At 41.2% G+C, this 19318-nt stretch overlaps 1 protein-coding gene across 3 annotated transcripts in view; it reads right to left on the reverse strand.

Moving 5' to 3' along the window:
- Positions 1-19318, reverse strand: part of MYH10 (myosin heavy chain 10) — a 140787-nt gene that overhangs the window by 80921 nt on the left and 40548 nt on the right. For 2 of the 3 annotated variants that reach the window (XM_084863897.1, XM_084863898.1), the window contains exons 5-6: positions 11113-11215; positions 3726-3818 (exon numbers count right to left, since the gene is read on the reverse strand). In XM_084863897.1, the coding sequence (XP_084720023.1) occupies positions 3726-3818; positions 11113-11215 (196 nt within the window). Of the gene's footprint in view, positions 1-3725; positions 3819-10482; positions 10513-11112; positions 11216-19318 lie in introns of all 3 variants that reach the window. The other variant, XM_084863899.1, reaches the window with a different exon arrangement.

The following is a 19318-nucleotide window of genomic DNA, read 5'->3' on the forward strand; positions in this document are numbered from 1 at the left end:
GGGTTTGCTTAGAATTTAGATTGGATGAGGGACACTTGCTAGAATCAATCTTTGCTAGCAAACAATCTAAGGCATTCTTCCTACCAGTAGAATTTATAAGCTCCTTCCAGAATTATTAAACATTGTATAAATAATGAGACTCACGTATAGTATTTACTTTGCAAATTAATTTTAAAAAGCAAGGAATAAGCTAGAGCAGCGTTTCTCAACCTCGACATAACTGACACTGGGGCTGGGTGATTCGTTGCCTGTCCTGTACACTGCAGGGTGTTTAGCAGCATCCCTGGCCTCTACCCACCAGATGCCAGCTGCACGCCACTACCCATTGCCCCAGTTGAACAACCAAATGTCCCCTGGGGGACCCTAATTGAGAAACTCTGGTCTAAAATAATGCAAATTACAGATTATAACCTACACATGCCAATATAGAAATTTTATTAATGATTTGTGGCAGTCAGTTTCCAAGATGAGTTCAACAATCCCCAAATTTGGTTACGTCGTCATGTGTGACCAATAAAATGTATCACAGGGATGGTATGTGACCTCCAAGGTGGGTCATAAAGAACTCTGTGTGGCTTCTGTCTTGCTCTTTCTTGGATCCCTTGCTCTGGGGGGATGCCAGCTGCCATGTCAGGAGTAAGCAACTCTATGGACAGGCCTCTGAGGTGGGGAATGAAGACCTCTAAGCAACCACCAGGAGGAACAGAGGCTTCCCGCCGAAAGCTATCCCAGAGAGCTTGGAAGAAGATCCTCCAGCCTCAAGTCTTCAGATGCCTGCAGCTCCAGCCAAGAGCATCTTAATGACAACCTCATTCGAGATCCTGAGCTAGAGCCACCCACCACCCAGAAACTCTGAAATAATGTTTTAAGTCACTAGGTTTTAGCACAACTTGTTACATAGCAATAGGTCACTAGTACAGAGCTGTACTTCTATCTGTCTCAACCACAAAAGCCCTGGCAAGTACACGAACCCTTACTGCTTAGTAAGAATCACGACATTGTTTATCAAGGACACAAATGAGTGATTCGTAGCAGTTTATCTTTTCTAAGCAAAAATAAGATAAATGGGCTCATAACTGTTTCTCCTGAATTTAAAGTGTGGTTTAGGGGAGAACATCAGAACACACTGGTAACTGGATTTATGTGGTAAAATAAAATACTTTCCACTAAGAAGGCCTTGAAAATCTTCAGAGATCGCATACCTAAGTTGGTAGCTCACAGTGTCTTCTATGCCATGATACAGCCACTAAACACAGGGCTTTCAGTAGGAAGAATTGAAGATTTAAATGTGGCTCAGGCTTAATGGTGATGATCCATGGAATGACAGAAACTCTACAAACAAAGCTCAGTTTCCCCAGACGTCTTGGATAGCCAAGAGTCTTAGCGGGCTTCCTACCGCCATAGGCACATACATTTGTTATCCCACGTTGTACATAAATAAAATATTGAATAATTACTAAGTGAAGGCGGACTAAATGACTCTTCAAATGTTCTCTTACTAGGAACAAACAATATTCTAAGAAAATAGATCCTTATTCTTACATAACTTGGAAGCCTCTTGTACTTAAAATATCTGATGGTTTTATAGGCAAAGTTGTGCCCTCCCCCAATTCATATGCTGAAGTCCTAACTCCCAGTACCTCAGAACATGATGATATTTGGAGATTGGGTTTTTACTGAGGTAATTAAGTTCAAATGAGGTCAGTAGGTGGGTCCTAATACAAAATGATGGGTGTCCTTTTAAGAGAAAAAATAGGCCACAGACACACACAGAGGGAAGACCATGTGAAGACATGGAGAAGATGGCCATCTACAAGCCAAGGAGAGAGGTCTCAGAAGAAAGCAGCCCTGCCAACCCCTTCATCTCAGAATTCTAGCCTCCACTGTGCGACAATTAACTTCTGTGATTTCAGCTGCCCAGTTGGTGGCAGTCTGCTATGGCAGCCCTAGCAAACTCGGAGGGCCACGTCATCAGAAAATCAGCATGCGCATCATGACTTTACATTCCCAGAATAAAAAAGTGTGTGACAGTGTTTTCAGATTCCCCCAAATTAGCCACGGAATTGAAGCCTCACTTATTCTGGCCTTCTTGACTTTTACAACGCATCTAACATCAGAAGAGGGAGAAAAACAATTAATTCCAACCACTGAAGTAGAAATATAACTGAAACTGAAGACCTCTCCAAAATGACTGTGGAAAGGGTTAAACTCTTGATGACTATAATCCAGGGCAAAAGATTTACTGAAGGAATGACCACTTTGTTGAATATGGGTTTGGAGATGATCTGCCATGGAAGTGTTGACTCTGAGCAGGTGGAATGGGGAGGACAGTATCCTCATACTAATACTAACTTGGCTATCACATAGGCTAATGTCCTCAGGCGAACTTTAAAAAAAAAAAAAAATTTTATTGATTTTTTTACAGAGAGGAAGAGAGAGAGATAGAGAGCCAGAAACATCGATGAGAGAGAAACATCGACCAGCTGCCTCCTGCACACCCCCACTGGGGATGTGTCTGCAACCAAGGTACATGCCCTTGACGGGAATCGAACCTAGGACCTTTCAGTCCATAGGCTGATGCTCTATCCACTGAGCCAAACCGGTTTTGGCTCAGGCGAACTCTTATAGTTGATCTAATTGAGGAAGAAAGTAAAGCTTTTAATGAATTAAAGAGAGTTGAACAGAAGAATTTTTAAAGAGAAATAATAGCCGAAACCGGTTTGGCTCAATAGATAGAGTGTCGGCTTGGGGACTGAAAGGTCACGGGTTCGATTCCCGTCAAGGGCATGTACCTTGGTTGCGGGCATATCCCCAGTAGGGGGTGTGCAAGAGGCAGCTGATCGATGATTCTCTCTCATTGATGTTTCTAACTCTCTCTCTCTCTCCCTTCCTCTCTTTACAAAATCAATAAAATATATTTAAAAAAATAAATAATAAAGAGAAATAATAGTAATGACAACTTATTCTGAAGTCCATGACATGGAAACAGCAAGACATGAGAAGGATAATTTACTACACTGAATAGCAATCTTATGTGTTGAGCATCTATTATGCCTAGTGCTGTGTTAAATAGCAAACATGCATCTTTAAGTCCCCATGCCAACCCCCTAACAGGTATTACATATCATCCCTGATCAAAGTTGAAAAAATAAGTTCAGAGACATTACAGAATTATATATCCATACAATCTACACTAATAAAAGAGTAAGATGCAAATTCACCGTAACTTCGCGACACCAGCTAATCAAGAGTATACAAGTTAACCAAACAAAGATGGCGGCTTAATTTGCATTTGCAGGTGTCAAGTGGCGGGGGCAGGGTGGGACGGTGGGTCACAGGTGTTCGGCATTGCCCCAGCCACTCTGGGCCTCTGGGCAGCATGGGAAGGAGGAAAGGAAGCTCCACAGGAGTGAAGGCAATGCCGGTAGACAAAGTAAGAAAGGCCCATTCTTGCACGAATCTTCGTGCATCAGGCCTCTAGTAATATATAACTACCTATTTATATAGAATATATAATTATAATTAATTTCACAAATTTTCAACTGGTTTTTAAAATGTGCCTTCTAGAAAAATTTAAATTACAGGTTACCTGCATTACATTTCTATTGATAGTACTATTCTATACTATATTAATTATCCTCTTCCAAAATTTTATACAGTGCTGTATTTAAATGAATCATAATATACACTTAACTAGAAATCTGAAGAATTAAGTTTCAACTTACAAAACGAGATGAGTTATCGTTTTTCACAGTCTTCGCATTTCCAAATGATTCCAGAATTGGGTTGGCTTGCAAAAGTTGCCGTTCAAGTTCCCCCTAAAAGACATTACACATACACACACGTAGACACACATACACACAAATAAAAGCAGATGTGTGTTAATCTTGTCTTTACTCCAGTCCTCAGGGGGAAAAACTAAAACTAAAACAAAAAACTGCCTCTTTCCCTCAGTCCTTTCATTTAGTCAGTCATCCAGCAACCTTTGTTGGCTTCTTATTCTAGGTCACAAGAGGCTCCGCTGAAGGAAGAGAGTTAGCATCTATAAAGAAAATGTCACATTGGTCAGAGATGACAAATTTAAGGACAGGGCACGTAAATTAGGCAGCGAATTCTGAAAATAAAACAAAGTAACTGGTTTTCAGAAAATAAAATTTAGCTTCAATTAAGAACATACTAATACTTACATGTTACAATTACTGGTATAAAGCTTGCCATTTTCCCAAGGGTTTCCCATAATATTTTAATAACGTAGACCAGGCAATGTCCTCATCCATCTCCATGATCAGAGATGGTGATACTACTGGCTTCTCACTCAAATGTAAAAGACTAAGTATAGAGTATTTGATATAATGTATGTGGGGTTTTTGATATGTTTTACTCATATATGCAAATTAGGCTATAAAACAGATTTTACAAAAAGTTGTGAGCATATTAATATGTGTTTTATCAGGAAACACAACAGAAAGCTGTATGAGAAAGCAAGCCGTCATTTCTGACCATAAAAGCTCTAGAAAGTAATGCTGGTTCCTGGAATGTAATTTCAGAATTATATTGTATTATTTTAGTAACTCTGCTTTTTCCAAACACAAATCTCACCCCTATACTTTAAAATACCCACAAGTACTCTAGACGTAATGAAAGAAAGGACTAAAAACCACTAGTAGCCTCGGCCTGTGTTGCTCGTTAGTTGGAGCATCATCCCATGCACCAGAAGGTCACAAGTTCGATTCCTGGTCAGGGCACATAACTAGGTTGCAGGTTTGTATGGGAGACAACCGATTGATGTCTCTCTCACACATTGATGTTTCTCTCTCTCTCTTCCTTCCTCTCTAAAAATTCTCTAAAATTCAATAAATAATACTGTTTCCCCGAAAATAAGGCATCCTCTGAAAAATAAGACCAAGCACATGGAAAGATAAGACATCCCCTGAAAATAAGACCTAGCACAACTTTGGGAGCAAAAATTAATATAAGACACTGTCTTATTTTCGGGGAAACAGGGTAACAACTAACAACCTCTAGCAAATGTGATTCTCTAAGGAAAAAAAAGGAATATAAGGAACCTCACATAAGATTTGTTAATTAATGGTAAGTTGCTATGTGACTAATTACACTATAATCAAATCCAAAACCAGAATATATGCCAAATGGACTCCTGTATTCAGCTTTTTCTGAAAAAAGAGGACATTTTTCTGAGGCACATGACACAGTGAGGAAATATGCTCTTTATATATCTACTCTGCAGCATTTATCTGGATTGTTTAGACTTTTACAGGTGCTAATTACAGTTTACGATTGTGTCCCATTGAGACCAGTTAGGAACCAGTCCTTGTCAGAACCCCAAGCTGCAAGAATTTCATGCTACCAAGTACTGAAGCACGTTCTTGGCATTAGATGATATGCTTTTTGTACCGTGAATCATCTAGTTTATTAACTTCAAAACACCAGCTTATTTCTGATGTAAACCTTTCTAAATATTATACGCTAACAAAATTTCTTAAACATGGTATCCTGAGCCAATTTTAATGACTGAGAGTCATCATTAAAAATGTTAGTATCTGCCTGGCCGCTGTGGCTTAGTGGTTGAGCATCAATCTATGAAACCAGAAGGTCACCATTCTATTCCTGGTCAGAGCACATGCCCAGGTGTGAGCTTGGTCCCCAGTAGGGGGGTGTACAGGAGGCAGTTGATCAAAGATTCTCATGATTGATGTTTCTATCTTCCTTTCCCTTCATCTCTGAAATCAATTAAAATATATTTTAAAATACTGTTAGTATCATTCTGTGATACAGAGTGCCCTTCTCCTGAGGTCACGTCCAGCGATGTGCCTATGGCTAACTAACATCCTACAAAAGCCCTCATATGCTGGCTCTGGAATAGTTGTTTGGGCTCTAGAATCCTTTTACCTCACTCAGAATGTATAATCAGAATGTAGAAACTGTTAGAACAACTTTTCATAAGTGGGGCATTACCTTTTACAACACTGAGCATCTGTTAGATCAAAGAATTAGAATAGGTTCCTCAAAATTACACACTATTCTGCCAAATAAAATAGTAATGAAAAAAAATACTTTAAGTAATCCACCTTTAAAATGTTTTCCTAACTTGGGAGGCAATACAAGTGTTGCATATTTCATTTTAATATTCCTTTGGCATGGCTACAAGAATTGTTTGGATCAAGTTTATTGATTCTTTTCTTTTCTTGTGTGAGTGTGATTCTCTCCTGCTGGCTTGAAGCAGCAACTTTCAACCTTTTTCATCTCATGGCACATATAAACTAGTTACTAAAATTCTGTAGTATGCCAAAACCAGGTTGGCTCAATGGACAGAGCGTCGGCTTGGGGACTGAAGGGACCTGGGTTCGATTCCGGTCAAGGGCATGTACCTTGGTTGCGGGCACATCCCCAGTAGGGGGTGTGCAAGAGGCAGCTGATCGATGACTCTCTCATCGATGTTTCTAGCTCTCTATCTCTCTCCCTTCCTCTCTGTACAAAATCAATAAAATATATTAAAAAAAAAAAATTCTGCAGTATACCGAAAAACATGTATTTTCCCCCTGATGTGAACAACAACAAAAAGTATAATTCTAATTCACTCACAATGGACCACTACTGTTCTGTTGGCTGTTGGCCTTTTTAAATTTGATAACCGAAGGGAAGAGTTCAGAGCCCCTGATTGCATGTTTTAAACATTTTTGTGTCACACTGGCTGAAAATCACTGGCTTTCCCTGCACCTAGCTCAGTTAGTAACGAGTCAAAATGATGCACCAGGACTATTTGCTGAGTAAATGTATAATCAGAGATCCTAGAACTTTCTAGTAGCATTTGGGGAAGGGATGGTGGTGAGCTAAAGGTGGTGATAAGATTTGGGTAAGGATCCCTGTAGTCATGGAAGTAGCTGCAGACCTTGGCACTTCCATGTCCCTCTTGGGGCCACTACAGTGATAGCGTGTGGGATTACTTCTGTCCTGATTGATTTGTGGCTTCAGTGAGACCAGGCAAAGACCTCAAAAACTCATCAATGAATCACAAAAAACTTGACACAAAACACAAAAAAATGGTCTTACATTTAAAAATTACCCCTAAATTTGATCATTTCTGTGTTGAGCAATTTCATATTTAAACAGTGCCAAGATCTCTCAACCAAAGGACAAAGCCACTTGTAAACCATAGCTACTGAAATTATTTTTTAAATTCTTATTGAAATTATTTTTTAAATTCTAAGTGTTTAGAATTGAATGGTCTAAAGATTGACCAATGGTGGTGAAAACCCTGTATATTACATAGTGCATAATATACACTTGCTATATGATAGAGGATGAGTTTAAATTGGTAAAAACTATATACCCTTTTCAAAATTTCAGTTCGGCCACCAAGGGCACTCAGGCTGAGCCCATCCTGCACCTGCAGGCTGAGAGGGCAAAGGCGTGGTGTCGCACTGACCACAGGAGGAGGGATGAAATGAGATGGCAGCAGCTAGTCACAACGCTGAGAAATAGACTCTAGTCACACTGGCAGGTCTAATTTCTGTACTTGCTGGCTATCACCTTGTGTCTTAGTTCAAGGCCGTTTAGACTGTAAATGTAATGGTAGCCCGAGCTGCTGCCTGGCTTTGGGGCAGGTGAGCGGGCTTGATGGGTCACTCTTAGGGAATGGCCAAGTTTTAGAAACTGGTTGTTTTTAAACCTTCTCTGAAACTGTGCTGAGCTCGGCCTCTTGGGTGGCACTGAACACCGTACAGGCTCTGAGGCCTGTGACAGCGACCGATGACAAGGGAAGAGGGTGCAGAAACTACTTTCAGTTGGCTGAGGGGCAAAGCCAAATAAGATGTAATTTTATTATAAAAACTATATCAAAAGTTTATAGGTAAATGTTTACTTAACGTTTACTTAAATATTGTGAGCTAAATTTTAAAAATTGATGTCATGTATTTGTAAGTTTCAAAGGCACAAATAAAAAGCACAGATCACTTTGCACTGCCACAATGGCTACAATGAAGACAAGGAGAGTGTTGGTGAGGATAGAGAAACTGGCACCCTCCTAAATTGCTGGTGAAAATGTACAAAAATGGTCCAGTCGCTTTGAAAAATAGTTTGGCACTTCCTCAAAATGTTAACCAGTTACCACAACTCACCAATTCCACTCCTAGGTATACACCCAAGAGAACTGAAAATCTATGTCCACACAAAACTTGTTTGCAAATGCTTACTGTGGCATTATTCACAATGGCCCCCAAATGGAAATAACCCAAATGTCCACCAACTTCTAAACAGATTAACAAAATGCAACATATTTAATATAATGGAATTTTATTCAGCCATAAAATGGACTCAAATATTTATACATGCTACAGCATGAATGAACCTTGAAAACAATATGTGAAAGAACAGTCACAGAGAACCACGTATTAAATGATTCCATTCATATAAAATACCCAGAACAGGCAAATTCTTTGAGAGAAAGTATTTTAGTGCTTTCCAGGGTCTGGGAGGAAATGGAAGGTGTCTCAGAATAGGTACGGAGCTTCATTTTGGAGTGATAAAAATGTTCTAAAATTAACTGCAGTAATAATTACATATCCTTTAAAAACTGGACAGTATACTTTAAATGAGTGGATGTTATGGTACATGAATTAAACCTCAATAAATAAAGCTGATTTTTAATAAGCAAATAGATAAATAATAATAGACTCACAAATCAGGAGCCTAGAAATCTTACTGATGATAAAATGCTAGAAATTTATACAAATGGCTCCTGGGAACCTGAATCAGTTTTGCCTATGAAGTTCATCGATGTAAATTAATAAACCAGTGTTTTCAAGCCCAAACACTGACTTGCGAAGTACAGACTTTCAATGTTATAATTGTTACTTTATGACAGTCACCCTCAAAATGGGGCATGGAAATCACGAATAGGGGCACCCTGGGAGGGGGAAGGGAGTGTGGACAGAGAAGTAATTACTGGCTAGGACCCTCTGCAAGGTGTACCCATTCCCTACTACTCATAAGTAGTTCATATCCCTTAAGTGTGCTGGAAAAGAAAAATTAATAGAGAACCAGTGTTCTCATGTTTCTAAAGACATAATCGTAGCTACACCTTGACTAGACTACTATGAAACAAACCTGGGAAAAGCAGCCTGGACGATGCTGTGCACAGGAAATCCATGCAGGGAGACATGCAAATCAACGACAGCGAAGTGCGGCCTAGAGAAGCGGTTGCCTTCTCTGGGAGAACTTGCTACCCAGGGATTGATCGGCCCACAGCAAAATCTAGGGGGAGGCATGCTGCTCACATACAACAGGGATCCACTCAGTAGTTTAAAATGACATAGAAACAAAATGCAAACAATGATATATGTTTCCCATAGAGGGCTGGCAAACCTAAATCTGTCCTTCATTTGAGTAGGGATCCAAGTACCTAGTAAGAGGACAAAAGCTGGTTTCTGATCCAGTGGTTCCTTCTTTAAGTATCCTATAGGATGATGGATATTTCATTGACCCTCCCATTTGTCTGAATGGTCTGGTCTGCAGCTAGAAGAGCTGAAGGACACCATAGGCCTTCAGAGGTATAGGACAGCTTTGGGATGTGAGAATTTCTTACGATTTTAAGGAAGACATCTGAAAATCTTAGTACCTTTCTTTATGACTATTCCTTTATTTCTATTCTATTCTCCTTAGAATAGAAACTTGTGACAGTTTCTTATAGTAATAGTTGATTTCCATAACTCGATACCCTTTCTTGCTTTATGTTAGCTTTGTGGCATTATGTTTGTGGAGACAGACAAATCAAGACCATTCCCATGCTAGGAAGGGTTACCACCAAGGATGGATGTCCCATTCTGCCTGAGGCACTGGCTCGGCTCCGCCCTCCCCTCATTCCCGGGGCAGCAAGTGCTCCAGTTGGCAGTGTGTTCACTGCTCTGCTCTGTGGAGCTAAAGAGGTGGCATCTGATAGCTGGGAAGACTGACACTCCTCCAAGACATGCCACAGATAAAAAATTCCAATTTATAAAATATAAGTAGAGCTTTAGGTTAAAGCACATATGGCCATAACATTTGAACAGATTTGAAATTGTTAACCTAACCCAAAAGATACCACCTTTAAAGTTGCAGCCCCAGATTCAAAATGTAATACATGGCACAAGGCCAGGCCTCCACGTGTTTAAGAAGCATTAATATAATTCCACCTAGTGCTTGGCATATGAAACCCTGAGGTGCTAGGCTTCATAAATGAGTGATTCAATGTCATGATAAAAGCGTAATTACTAAAGTTCATCTAGAAAACAAATTTAAAGCAAAACGGCATGCTGCTTCTGATGAAAAGAACAAGCCTCTAAGCAACCAATTTTCAAAATCAAAATGTCCTTCATAACAGACTTCACTCAGAACTAAGGGTATTTGTTTCTAGTAGGGACTCGATCTAAAGACAAAGATTAGTGCGAACACTCAAGACTAAGAAGCATAAGGAAAAGCACTTGCCTGGTGTTTCACGGGTTTAGGCGATTCCTGCTGCTCGTTACAAACAGACAAATGCAAACGTTAGCAAGGTTCTCCCCTCACAGTAAGCACCTCCAGGCGCCCAGTCCCGCGGTGAGAACTGGGAGTGCCGGGTGCTGACATTTTTCAGGCCACATTAACTAACAGTTCTGCTACCTATAAATTAAGGATAGAGGACATTTATCCTTACCCCTTTCTATCTCCAATTCTTCCCAAATTTCTAGCCTCCCCTCAAGCTGCTGCAGGCAGCAGCAACTGGCTGCTCTGCCAGGTTCAGAAAGAACTGCCTAAAATATTTGAGGCTCTTTTTTTTTGGTGGAAAATAAGTTTTCATAGGCCCTGCTCATCGATTTTAACTATTCTCACCAAATCTTTGTAAGAAATGAGGCTTCAAGCCACAGCCATGATTCCAGTTTCCTATTAGAGACTAGTTGACAGCCATTTCCTGATCCTCGGCTCCCTTTAAGTGGAGGAGAGAGTTGTTGGGTCGGGTGGGGGGACAGGGAGCTGTCAGAGAGCAGCACACTGGGTAGACCGGCTTCCTCAGTGGTTCTGAAATTATGGAAGCATAAATCTAAGATCTGAAACAACAGCCACAGAGCAGGAACTTACAGGAATATTATGGTCCTTTCGGCCTTTGTGTGAGGAGGCGACGTGAGCGAGGTACTGGATGACCTTCTTGGTGTTCTCCGTCTTCCCGGCACCCGACTCGCCCCTGGAAGAGACAGTAACACAGGCCGCCTTGAAGGAAGCACAGCACACATTCCAAAATTACACTCAACGAGCTACACTGAGCGGAAACAAGAATTAGAAAATAAAAAGGAGATTAGTAGAGGAAAAGCCTATCAGCAGTAGTTAAAAATTATTGTTTTTTAAATGGTATGAAATTAACCCAGATCTTTTTTGGTAAGGGGCCACAGGAAAATGCTCACAGCACTTTTTGTTCTTGGCACAAGGGTTCTGGCATGGAAGTGACATTTAGGAGAATGCTTGTGAAGAAATTTCTTAGCACAGAAACATACCCAGCACAGGAGAGGGGATTCCTAAAACAATGAAACGAAGGGAATTTAATCTGAAGGAACTGATTACTGACATTCGTCTTGTAAACCAGCCAAAGCTTTCTGAGCTCATCCCTCATCGCAGGCGAGTGGTTCTCCCAGGTACCAGCACCCAGCACCGTGCACCCTCAGCTCACACCTTCGAAGACTGCTGCCTCCCACGCTGGATGTGTGTGGCAAGGGCCACGGCTCCGTGCTTTTGTTTACTTGTATGTGTTTATTTGTGTTGCTTCTTTTGAATCTACATAGCCTTGTGTAGTGTTGATACACAATTTGTAGAGAAACTGAATGAATACTATGATTTTTGCTATGAAGGAGGTAGGACAAAGGCCATCATCACTTTATATGTTCAAACAAGGCTGGCACATTCTGCTTATTTCTACTCAGTGCCAAGCTTGAAAGTTAGGTAAATGTGGCTAGCATGCAGTGACACCTGAACTGGGGTCTCTCTGCTCAAATATTTAAGGCTGCCTGGGACATAATCAAAGCAAATCTACCTTGACAATCAAAATATCAATTTAAACAAAAATGTAAAATTTAATATATACTAGTTATTAGATTATTTTTAAAAAACCAAACTCAAAAATGTCATTTGACATATTGCCAACTAAGAATCCTGTTTTATCTAAAGCATGAAAAATCTATTTTTTCCAACAAACCTTGACCCATTCTTGGCTGTACTTTGAACTATCTACAACTTAAAAGTTTTCAGGAGGTTTACTGGTTGCATTATCTTAACTCTCTGTACCCAGATACCCACAATATCAACCACAGAGGGGTGACCAACTAGCCGTATGGCTTTGAGTAAGGCAGTTATCTTTTCTGGGCATCAGCATCACCATCTTTAAGTGTAGGAATTGGAATAGATTTTCTGGCTCCAAGATTGGATAATTCTAGATATAACTTACTTATTACTTTATGAGAATATATTAATCACCATCTGTTGTTATATTAAAATTCATCCCCCCTTTTTTTTATTTTATTGATTTTTTACAGAGAGGAAGGGAGAGATAGAGAGCTAGAAATGTCGATGAGAGAGAAACATCGACCAGCTACCTGTTGCACACCCCCTACTGGGAATGTGCCCGCAACCAATGTACATGCCCCTGACCGGAATCGAACCTGGGACCTTTCAGTCCGAAGACTGACACTCTACCACTGAGCCAAACCGGCTTCGGCTCATCCCCTTCTTTGCTTTGCCATGTAAGAATTTTAAATCTTAGGTACTCAACTTTATTAACTTCTTGTAAGATTTCTTTCTGCCTGCAGTCACAGTACAGGCCTTTTCTGCACCAAATTACACCCATCTATATTCTCATTTTTTTTTTAAAAAAAATCTTTATTTTTCTTGATTTCAGAGAGGAAGAGTGAGAAAGAGAATCAGTAAAGCAGAAAGAGAAACATCAATGATAAGAGAGAATCACTGATCGGCTGCCTCCTGTACATCTCCTACTGGGGATAGAGCCTGAAACCTGGGCAAGTGCCCTGACTAGGAATCAAACTGTGACCTCCTGGTTCATGAGTTGATGCTCAACCACTGAGCAACACCAGCCGTGCTGTATTCTCATTTTATTTTCTTTTTCTTTTTTAATATATTTTATTGACTTTTTACAGAGAGGAAGGGAGAGAGATAGAGAGCTAGAAATGTCAATGAGAGAGAAACATCGACCAGCTGCCTCTTGCACACCCCCTACCGGGGATGTGCCCGCAACCAATGTACATGCCCTTAACCGGAATTGAACCCGGGACCTTTCAGTCCGCAGACCGAAGCTCTACCACTGAGCCAAACCGGTCTCGGCTGTATTCTCATTTTAAATTATCAATATTAAATCCATCTGAATTTTCTTCCAGAAGTCTGATGGTTTCAGTTTTTATAACTAAATCTTTAATCAACCTAAAAAAATAATTTATGATTGGAGGTAAAGATTTAGATTAATCCCCCCCCCTTTCCAAATGACTCAACCTATATCCCAATATCAATGGTTCACAAGACACTAATTCTCCAGTGATATGAAATATAATCTTTATCTTATACTCACTTCTTTTTCTTTTTTTAAAATATTTTATTGATTTTTTACAGAGAGGAAGAGAGAAGGATAGAGAGTTAGAAACATCGATGAGAGAGAATCATCGGATCAGCTGCCTCTTGCACACCCCCTACTGGGGATGTGCCCGCAACCAAGGTACATGCCCTTGACCGGAATCGAACCCGGGACCTTTCAGTCTGCAGGCCAACGCTCTATCCACTGAGCCAAACTGGTTTTGGCTTATACTCACTTCTTATATATATGGCTTATTCCAAAGCTGGTACCATATTGCAGTCATTTTGAAATATGTCTAATCAATGTACACCTAATTTTTCTTCTTAAAAAAAACCCACATAAACCAAGTCGTCTCTGGGGTTTGTTGTCAGATAAACTTCAAATAATCTGTTCTGCTCTGCCTCCCCATCTCCTGCTCCCACAAATATACAGGTGGAATTTTGAATTAAATAATAATATTAATATATATATGCTATTTTAGGAGAAATGATGTTTTCATCTCTCTCAGGTAACTATATTTTTCTAAGTTCATAATAAGTAAGGACCATTTTTCTTATTCATCTTTAAAATCACAGTGCCCAGCATAGTAAGTGCTGTTGAATACAGGTCCTATGCATGTTTTGTTAAGTTTATTCCTAAGCTCCTTAAAAATATTTTTTGTTCCTGTCATTAATGTCCTTTCATCTCCATTCTATTTCCTACCTGGATACCACTGTATATAGGAAGGTAATAATTTTCATTCATTCATTCCAAAATATTTACAAGTCGACTTTTATGTTTAGGGCATTCTTCTCAGTGCTAGAGATGTAGCTGTGAAAAAATGCATGTCCTTATGGAGCTCAAGTTTAGGAGAAGAGACAGAAAATAAGCCAGAAAAATAAGATGATTACAGATGTGAGGAATGCTACAAAGGCTGAGGGCCCGGGAAGAGCTTCCTGAGAGATGAGCTGGAACTAGCAAGTAAAGAGCTGGGGGCAGAGTGTCCAGGCAGATGGAAAGACAACACAAAAGACCTGTCGGATGGTGTGGCTCAGTGGTTGAGGATAAACCCATGAACCAGGAGGTCACAGTTTGATTCCTGATCAGGGCACATGCCAGGGTTTCGGGCTTGATTCTCAGTAGGGTGTCTGTAGGAGGCAGCCGATTGATGCTTCTCTCTCATCAATGATGTTTCTATCTCTCTTCTCTCCCTTCCTCTCTGAAAGCAATAAAAATGTTTTTGGTTTTTCTTTTAAAGCCTCAAAGCAGGAAAAAGCTTGGTAAATTCTAGGAACCAGCAGCCCGTGTGTAAGATTTGATGTAACTAACCAGCAAGGCGGAGAACAGCAGGAGACACTGATGATGTAGGAACAGGGTGGATGAATGCACCCAGGAGTCAGGGGAAAGAACGTGGGTTTTACTCAAATATAATTTCTTGTAGCTATGGTAGAGGTGTTCTGTTTTGTTCTTTTTTTTTTTTTTTTTTTTTTTTTTAAATGACTTAACCATTTTTTAAAAAAAATAATTTTATTGATTTTTTACAGAGAGGAAGAGAGAGGGACAGAGAGTTAGAAACGTCGATGAGAGAGAAACATCGATCAGCGGCCTCCTGCACACCCCCTACTGGGGATGTGCCAGCAACCAAGGTACATGCTCTTGACCGGAATCGAACCCTGGACCCTTCAGGCCGCAGGCTGACGCTCTATCCACTGAGCCAAACCGGCCTCAGCCTCTGTTTTGTTCTTAACTTTATTCAACATATTTAGTGTTTCAAGGTTAATCATGATGCTGGCTGTCGGTTTCAAACATAAAGTTTATTATGCTGAGCAATGAGCCTCTCATTTGACCGATGATGACACACAGTTATGACTGGGACTTTTCAGCTCCGTTTACCTCTGGTTTCTCAGTGAACCCCTCTCATCTGGACATGCTTTAGTTTGTCATTAGAGCACTCTCTCCCTCCCATCACACTTCCGGGGCTGTTTATTGGCATAAAAGCAACCATTTATGAACTCTGCTACATTTCATACACTCAGTTTAAGGCAACTTTGCTGTAAAAAATGCTTCAGAGTTGGATTTATTCAACACTTGCCTGCTGAGTTACCAAGAGGGGGAGATGATGAGCCTTACATCCTCCATTTTAACGGGGGACAACAGCCTCTGCTGTGTAAGGTGGTTGTGAAGAAAAAGTACCGTGCATCTAATGCACATGATTAGCCTTCAATAATCATTAGCGTTACTGGCCCTGAAACTGTTCATCCATCAGACAAGAGGTCATCTGAATGACTAAACTCTAAGTTACTCCCTGAATCGATAGTGTAAGAGTGTGGCTCTGGTGTCAAACTGCCCACCTGGATTCAAATCCCACCTACCACTTTGGGCAAGTTACTGAGCTCTTTGACCCTCAGTTTACCTGCTTTAAAGAGATCGTTATTTCTAGGACTGAGAGAATGCATGTAGGAGCCTAGCACTGAACCCGGCCAAAGTCTCTCAATAAATGGCTGTAGTGGTAGGAATAGCTATGATGATGATCAATAATGATGATGATAAATATATTAACAGAAGTTTTATAAAAGCCTTTGATTTGAATATGAAAGAGATGGAGGATCAAAGGAATACAATTCTTGGAAAAGGTTTTTTAAAAAGGGCAATGGCACATCTGTCCCATATGGAAGCAAAGAAAATAAAGCCGCTTGAACAAAAGTCACAGGGAAAGGGAACCGAACAGATAGCTCAGCAGACTTCATTTGAAGAAAATGAGAAGACTTCTGAGAGGAGAACAACAGGACGAGATCTCAAAGAGAAGGAGGACAAAGGAACCCGACCTCATTTCCACCAACAACACACGGTCTGCTGACCCAGGAGTTCCGTGCTGTGAGTGACTGCTTGTCTCTGTGCTGGTCTCCTGCTTCAAGGGCAAGGTTAACAGAACAAAACAAGGAGCCTGCTGGGTGGGGTGCCCTGTGTCTGCTGCAGTGCTTCCGGACATAAAAGATCAGGAATTTCTAATCTGAAGTATTTGTGTGTCCTAGAAAGGTCTATGGATTTCTCTGGCTCCTCAAAAGGATGTACAATTCAAAACAAAAGCTTAAAAACCAAGAGTGAGAGGATGCAGTAAAGGAGATCATTAATAAATGATCAGTTCCAGGATCTTCCCTGGATTCCCTCTAGACTAGCGGTGTTTCCCCAATGAGAATCCCCTTTCCCAGATCTTCACTAGCTGTTTTTATTCTCACTGGCTTTTTATAATATTCAATTCAGTCTAGCTTCAAAAATACTCTTTGCCTGAAGTTCTTGCTTTAGATGATCTCAATTTGAAAAACAACATATATATTATTCATCTGTAATAATAAAAGTGTAATATGCTAATTAGACTGGATGTTCTTCCAGATTGAAGCCAGGGCTCCGAGGGAAGGCTGGGTCTGGGGTGCCAGAGGGAAACTGGTGCGGGCAGCCAGGGGAAGGAAGGCCTACTCTTGCACGAATTTTGTGCATCAGGCCTCTAGTACTAGTAAAAGAGTAATATGCAAATTAACCACCACTCTGCTACACCCACCAGCCACGCCCACCAGCCAATCAGGAGTGAATATGCAAATAAACCCAACCAAGATGGCTATGGCTACAGAGAGCAGGAGGGAAGCTTTCCACCTGCCCTTGCTGGCCTAGGCCTCCATTCAAGGCTACAAAGTTTCAATGATAGAAGATACAGTAATCCAAACAGAAATGGTGGTAGCCACGGAGCTGGAAAGAGCAGGAGGCTAGGGTTGCCCTGGGCGATGGAGGAAGCCAAGCTTTCTACGCCCTGGCTGGCCCAGGCCTCTGCTTAAGGCTACAAAGTTTCAATTATAGAAGATACACAAATCCCAACAGAAATGGCTGCCTCCACAGAGTGAGCAGAAAGCTTGGCTCCGCACCAGGCTACAAAGTTTCAATTGTAGAAGATAAATAAACCCCAGATACTAGGGCCTCAGCTTGGGTCACCAGGGGGCGGGGCCAGCCTGCAAACCACCACAGGCTCCTTGACCAGGCTGCCCCACGCCCCAAGGGAACCCCCCACCCTGATCCAGGACATCCTTCAGGGCAAACCAGCCTGTGCACCAGGCCTCTATCCTGTCTAATAAAAGAGTAATATGCAGATTGACCATCACTCCAACATACAATATGGCTGCCCCCATATGGTCAAAGATCCTGCCCCCATGTGGACACAAGATGACCAGCAGGGGAGGGCAGGTGGGAGGGACCAGGCCTGCAGGGAAGGGCAATTGGGAGGAACCCAGGCCTGCAGGGGAAAGTAGTTGTGGGGGACCAGGCCTGCAGGGGAGGGCAGGTAAGGGTGACCAGCCTGCAGGGGAGGGCAGTTAGGGGCAAACAGGCTGGCAGGGGAGCAGTTAAGCATCAATCAGGCTGGCAGGGGAGTGGTTAGGGGGTGATCAGGCTGGCAGGCAGAAGCAGTCAGGGGCAATCAGGAAGGCAGGCAGGCGAGCGGTTTGGAGCCAGCAGTCCTGGATTGTGAGAGGGGTATCTGACTGCCTGTTTAGGCCCAATCCCAGTGGGCAGTTGGACATCCCTCAAGGGGTCCCAGATTGGAGAGGGTGCAGGCTGGGCTGAGGGACAACCCCCCTCCCCCGCACGAATTTCATGTACCAGGCCTCTACTATATAAAACATTATCCAATTTCTTATAGTTTCAAAACTGTTAAAAAGAGCAGAAATTTTATGGTCAAGGTAGGCTTGGCTGGGGCATGGAGCAAGGGTGGGCTAGAAGAGGTCAATGGGGAAAGAAAGGGAACATAATGCATACTTTCAACAATACTTTTTTTTAAAAAAGAGGCTTGTGTTCAAGTTTTCCATCACACATGTAAATTTAACAGGGGAGTTGCAAAGATTAATGGAGATATTGCAGTCAGTTCCTTGGCCAATTTGCCTAGAACATTTTAAACTTAGAATTACAAGTTGATTGCATACCTCTCCCCCACCCCCAAGTAAGACACAGCTACAATAACCTAAAAATTCCTATAGTTGCAACTTGAGGACAGCTAACAGAGTCCTAGAAAAGCAAATTGAGGTCTAAAAAGGGTGGCTGTTTGGCCTAGGTCACAGCGCTAGCTTATGGTAGAGCTGGGACAAGAAAGAATTCCAGATTCCTATCTGACAACATAATATTTCAACTACACCACACTGCTGCCTTGGCTTTTTTTTTTTTTTTTTTTTTTTTTTTAAGGCTTAAATTTTTTAAATAGCAGTTTTTTTAGGTTTATGACCCAATTGAGTTCCTGTTGCTCCAGCCTCACCAGCACTTGTGCCAATGTGTGTGCAGTGATGATAGGGATGGGAAACAACTCATATGCTCTTTTGCCATCTGTATGTCTTCTTTGGTGAGGAGTCTGTTGAATTTTAAGAGTTCTTTGGACATTTTGGATAACAGTCTTTTATAAGATTATCTTTTGCACATATTTTCTCCCAATCTGTGGCTTATCTTCTCATTATCTTGCCAATGTCTTTGGCAGAGCAGTTTTTAATTTTAATGAAGTCCAGCTTATCAATTATTTCTTTCCCCGATAGTGTCTTTGGTGTTGTATGTAAAAAGGCATCTAGGTTTTGTCCTATGTTACCTTCTAGGTGTTTTATAGTTCTGTCTTTTACATTTAGGCCTATGATCCATTTTGAGCTTATTTGTGAAGGGTGGAAGATCTGGGTCTAGACTCATTTTTTGTTATTATTCCTCACCATTTGTTAAAGT

This window comes from Pipistrellus hanaki (genome assembly GCF_964339955.1).
Source record: "Pipistrellus hanaki genome assembly, chromosome: 16".
NCBI lineage: Eukaryota > Metazoa > Chordata > Mammalia > Chiroptera > Vespertilionidae > Pipistrellus > Pipistrellus hanaki.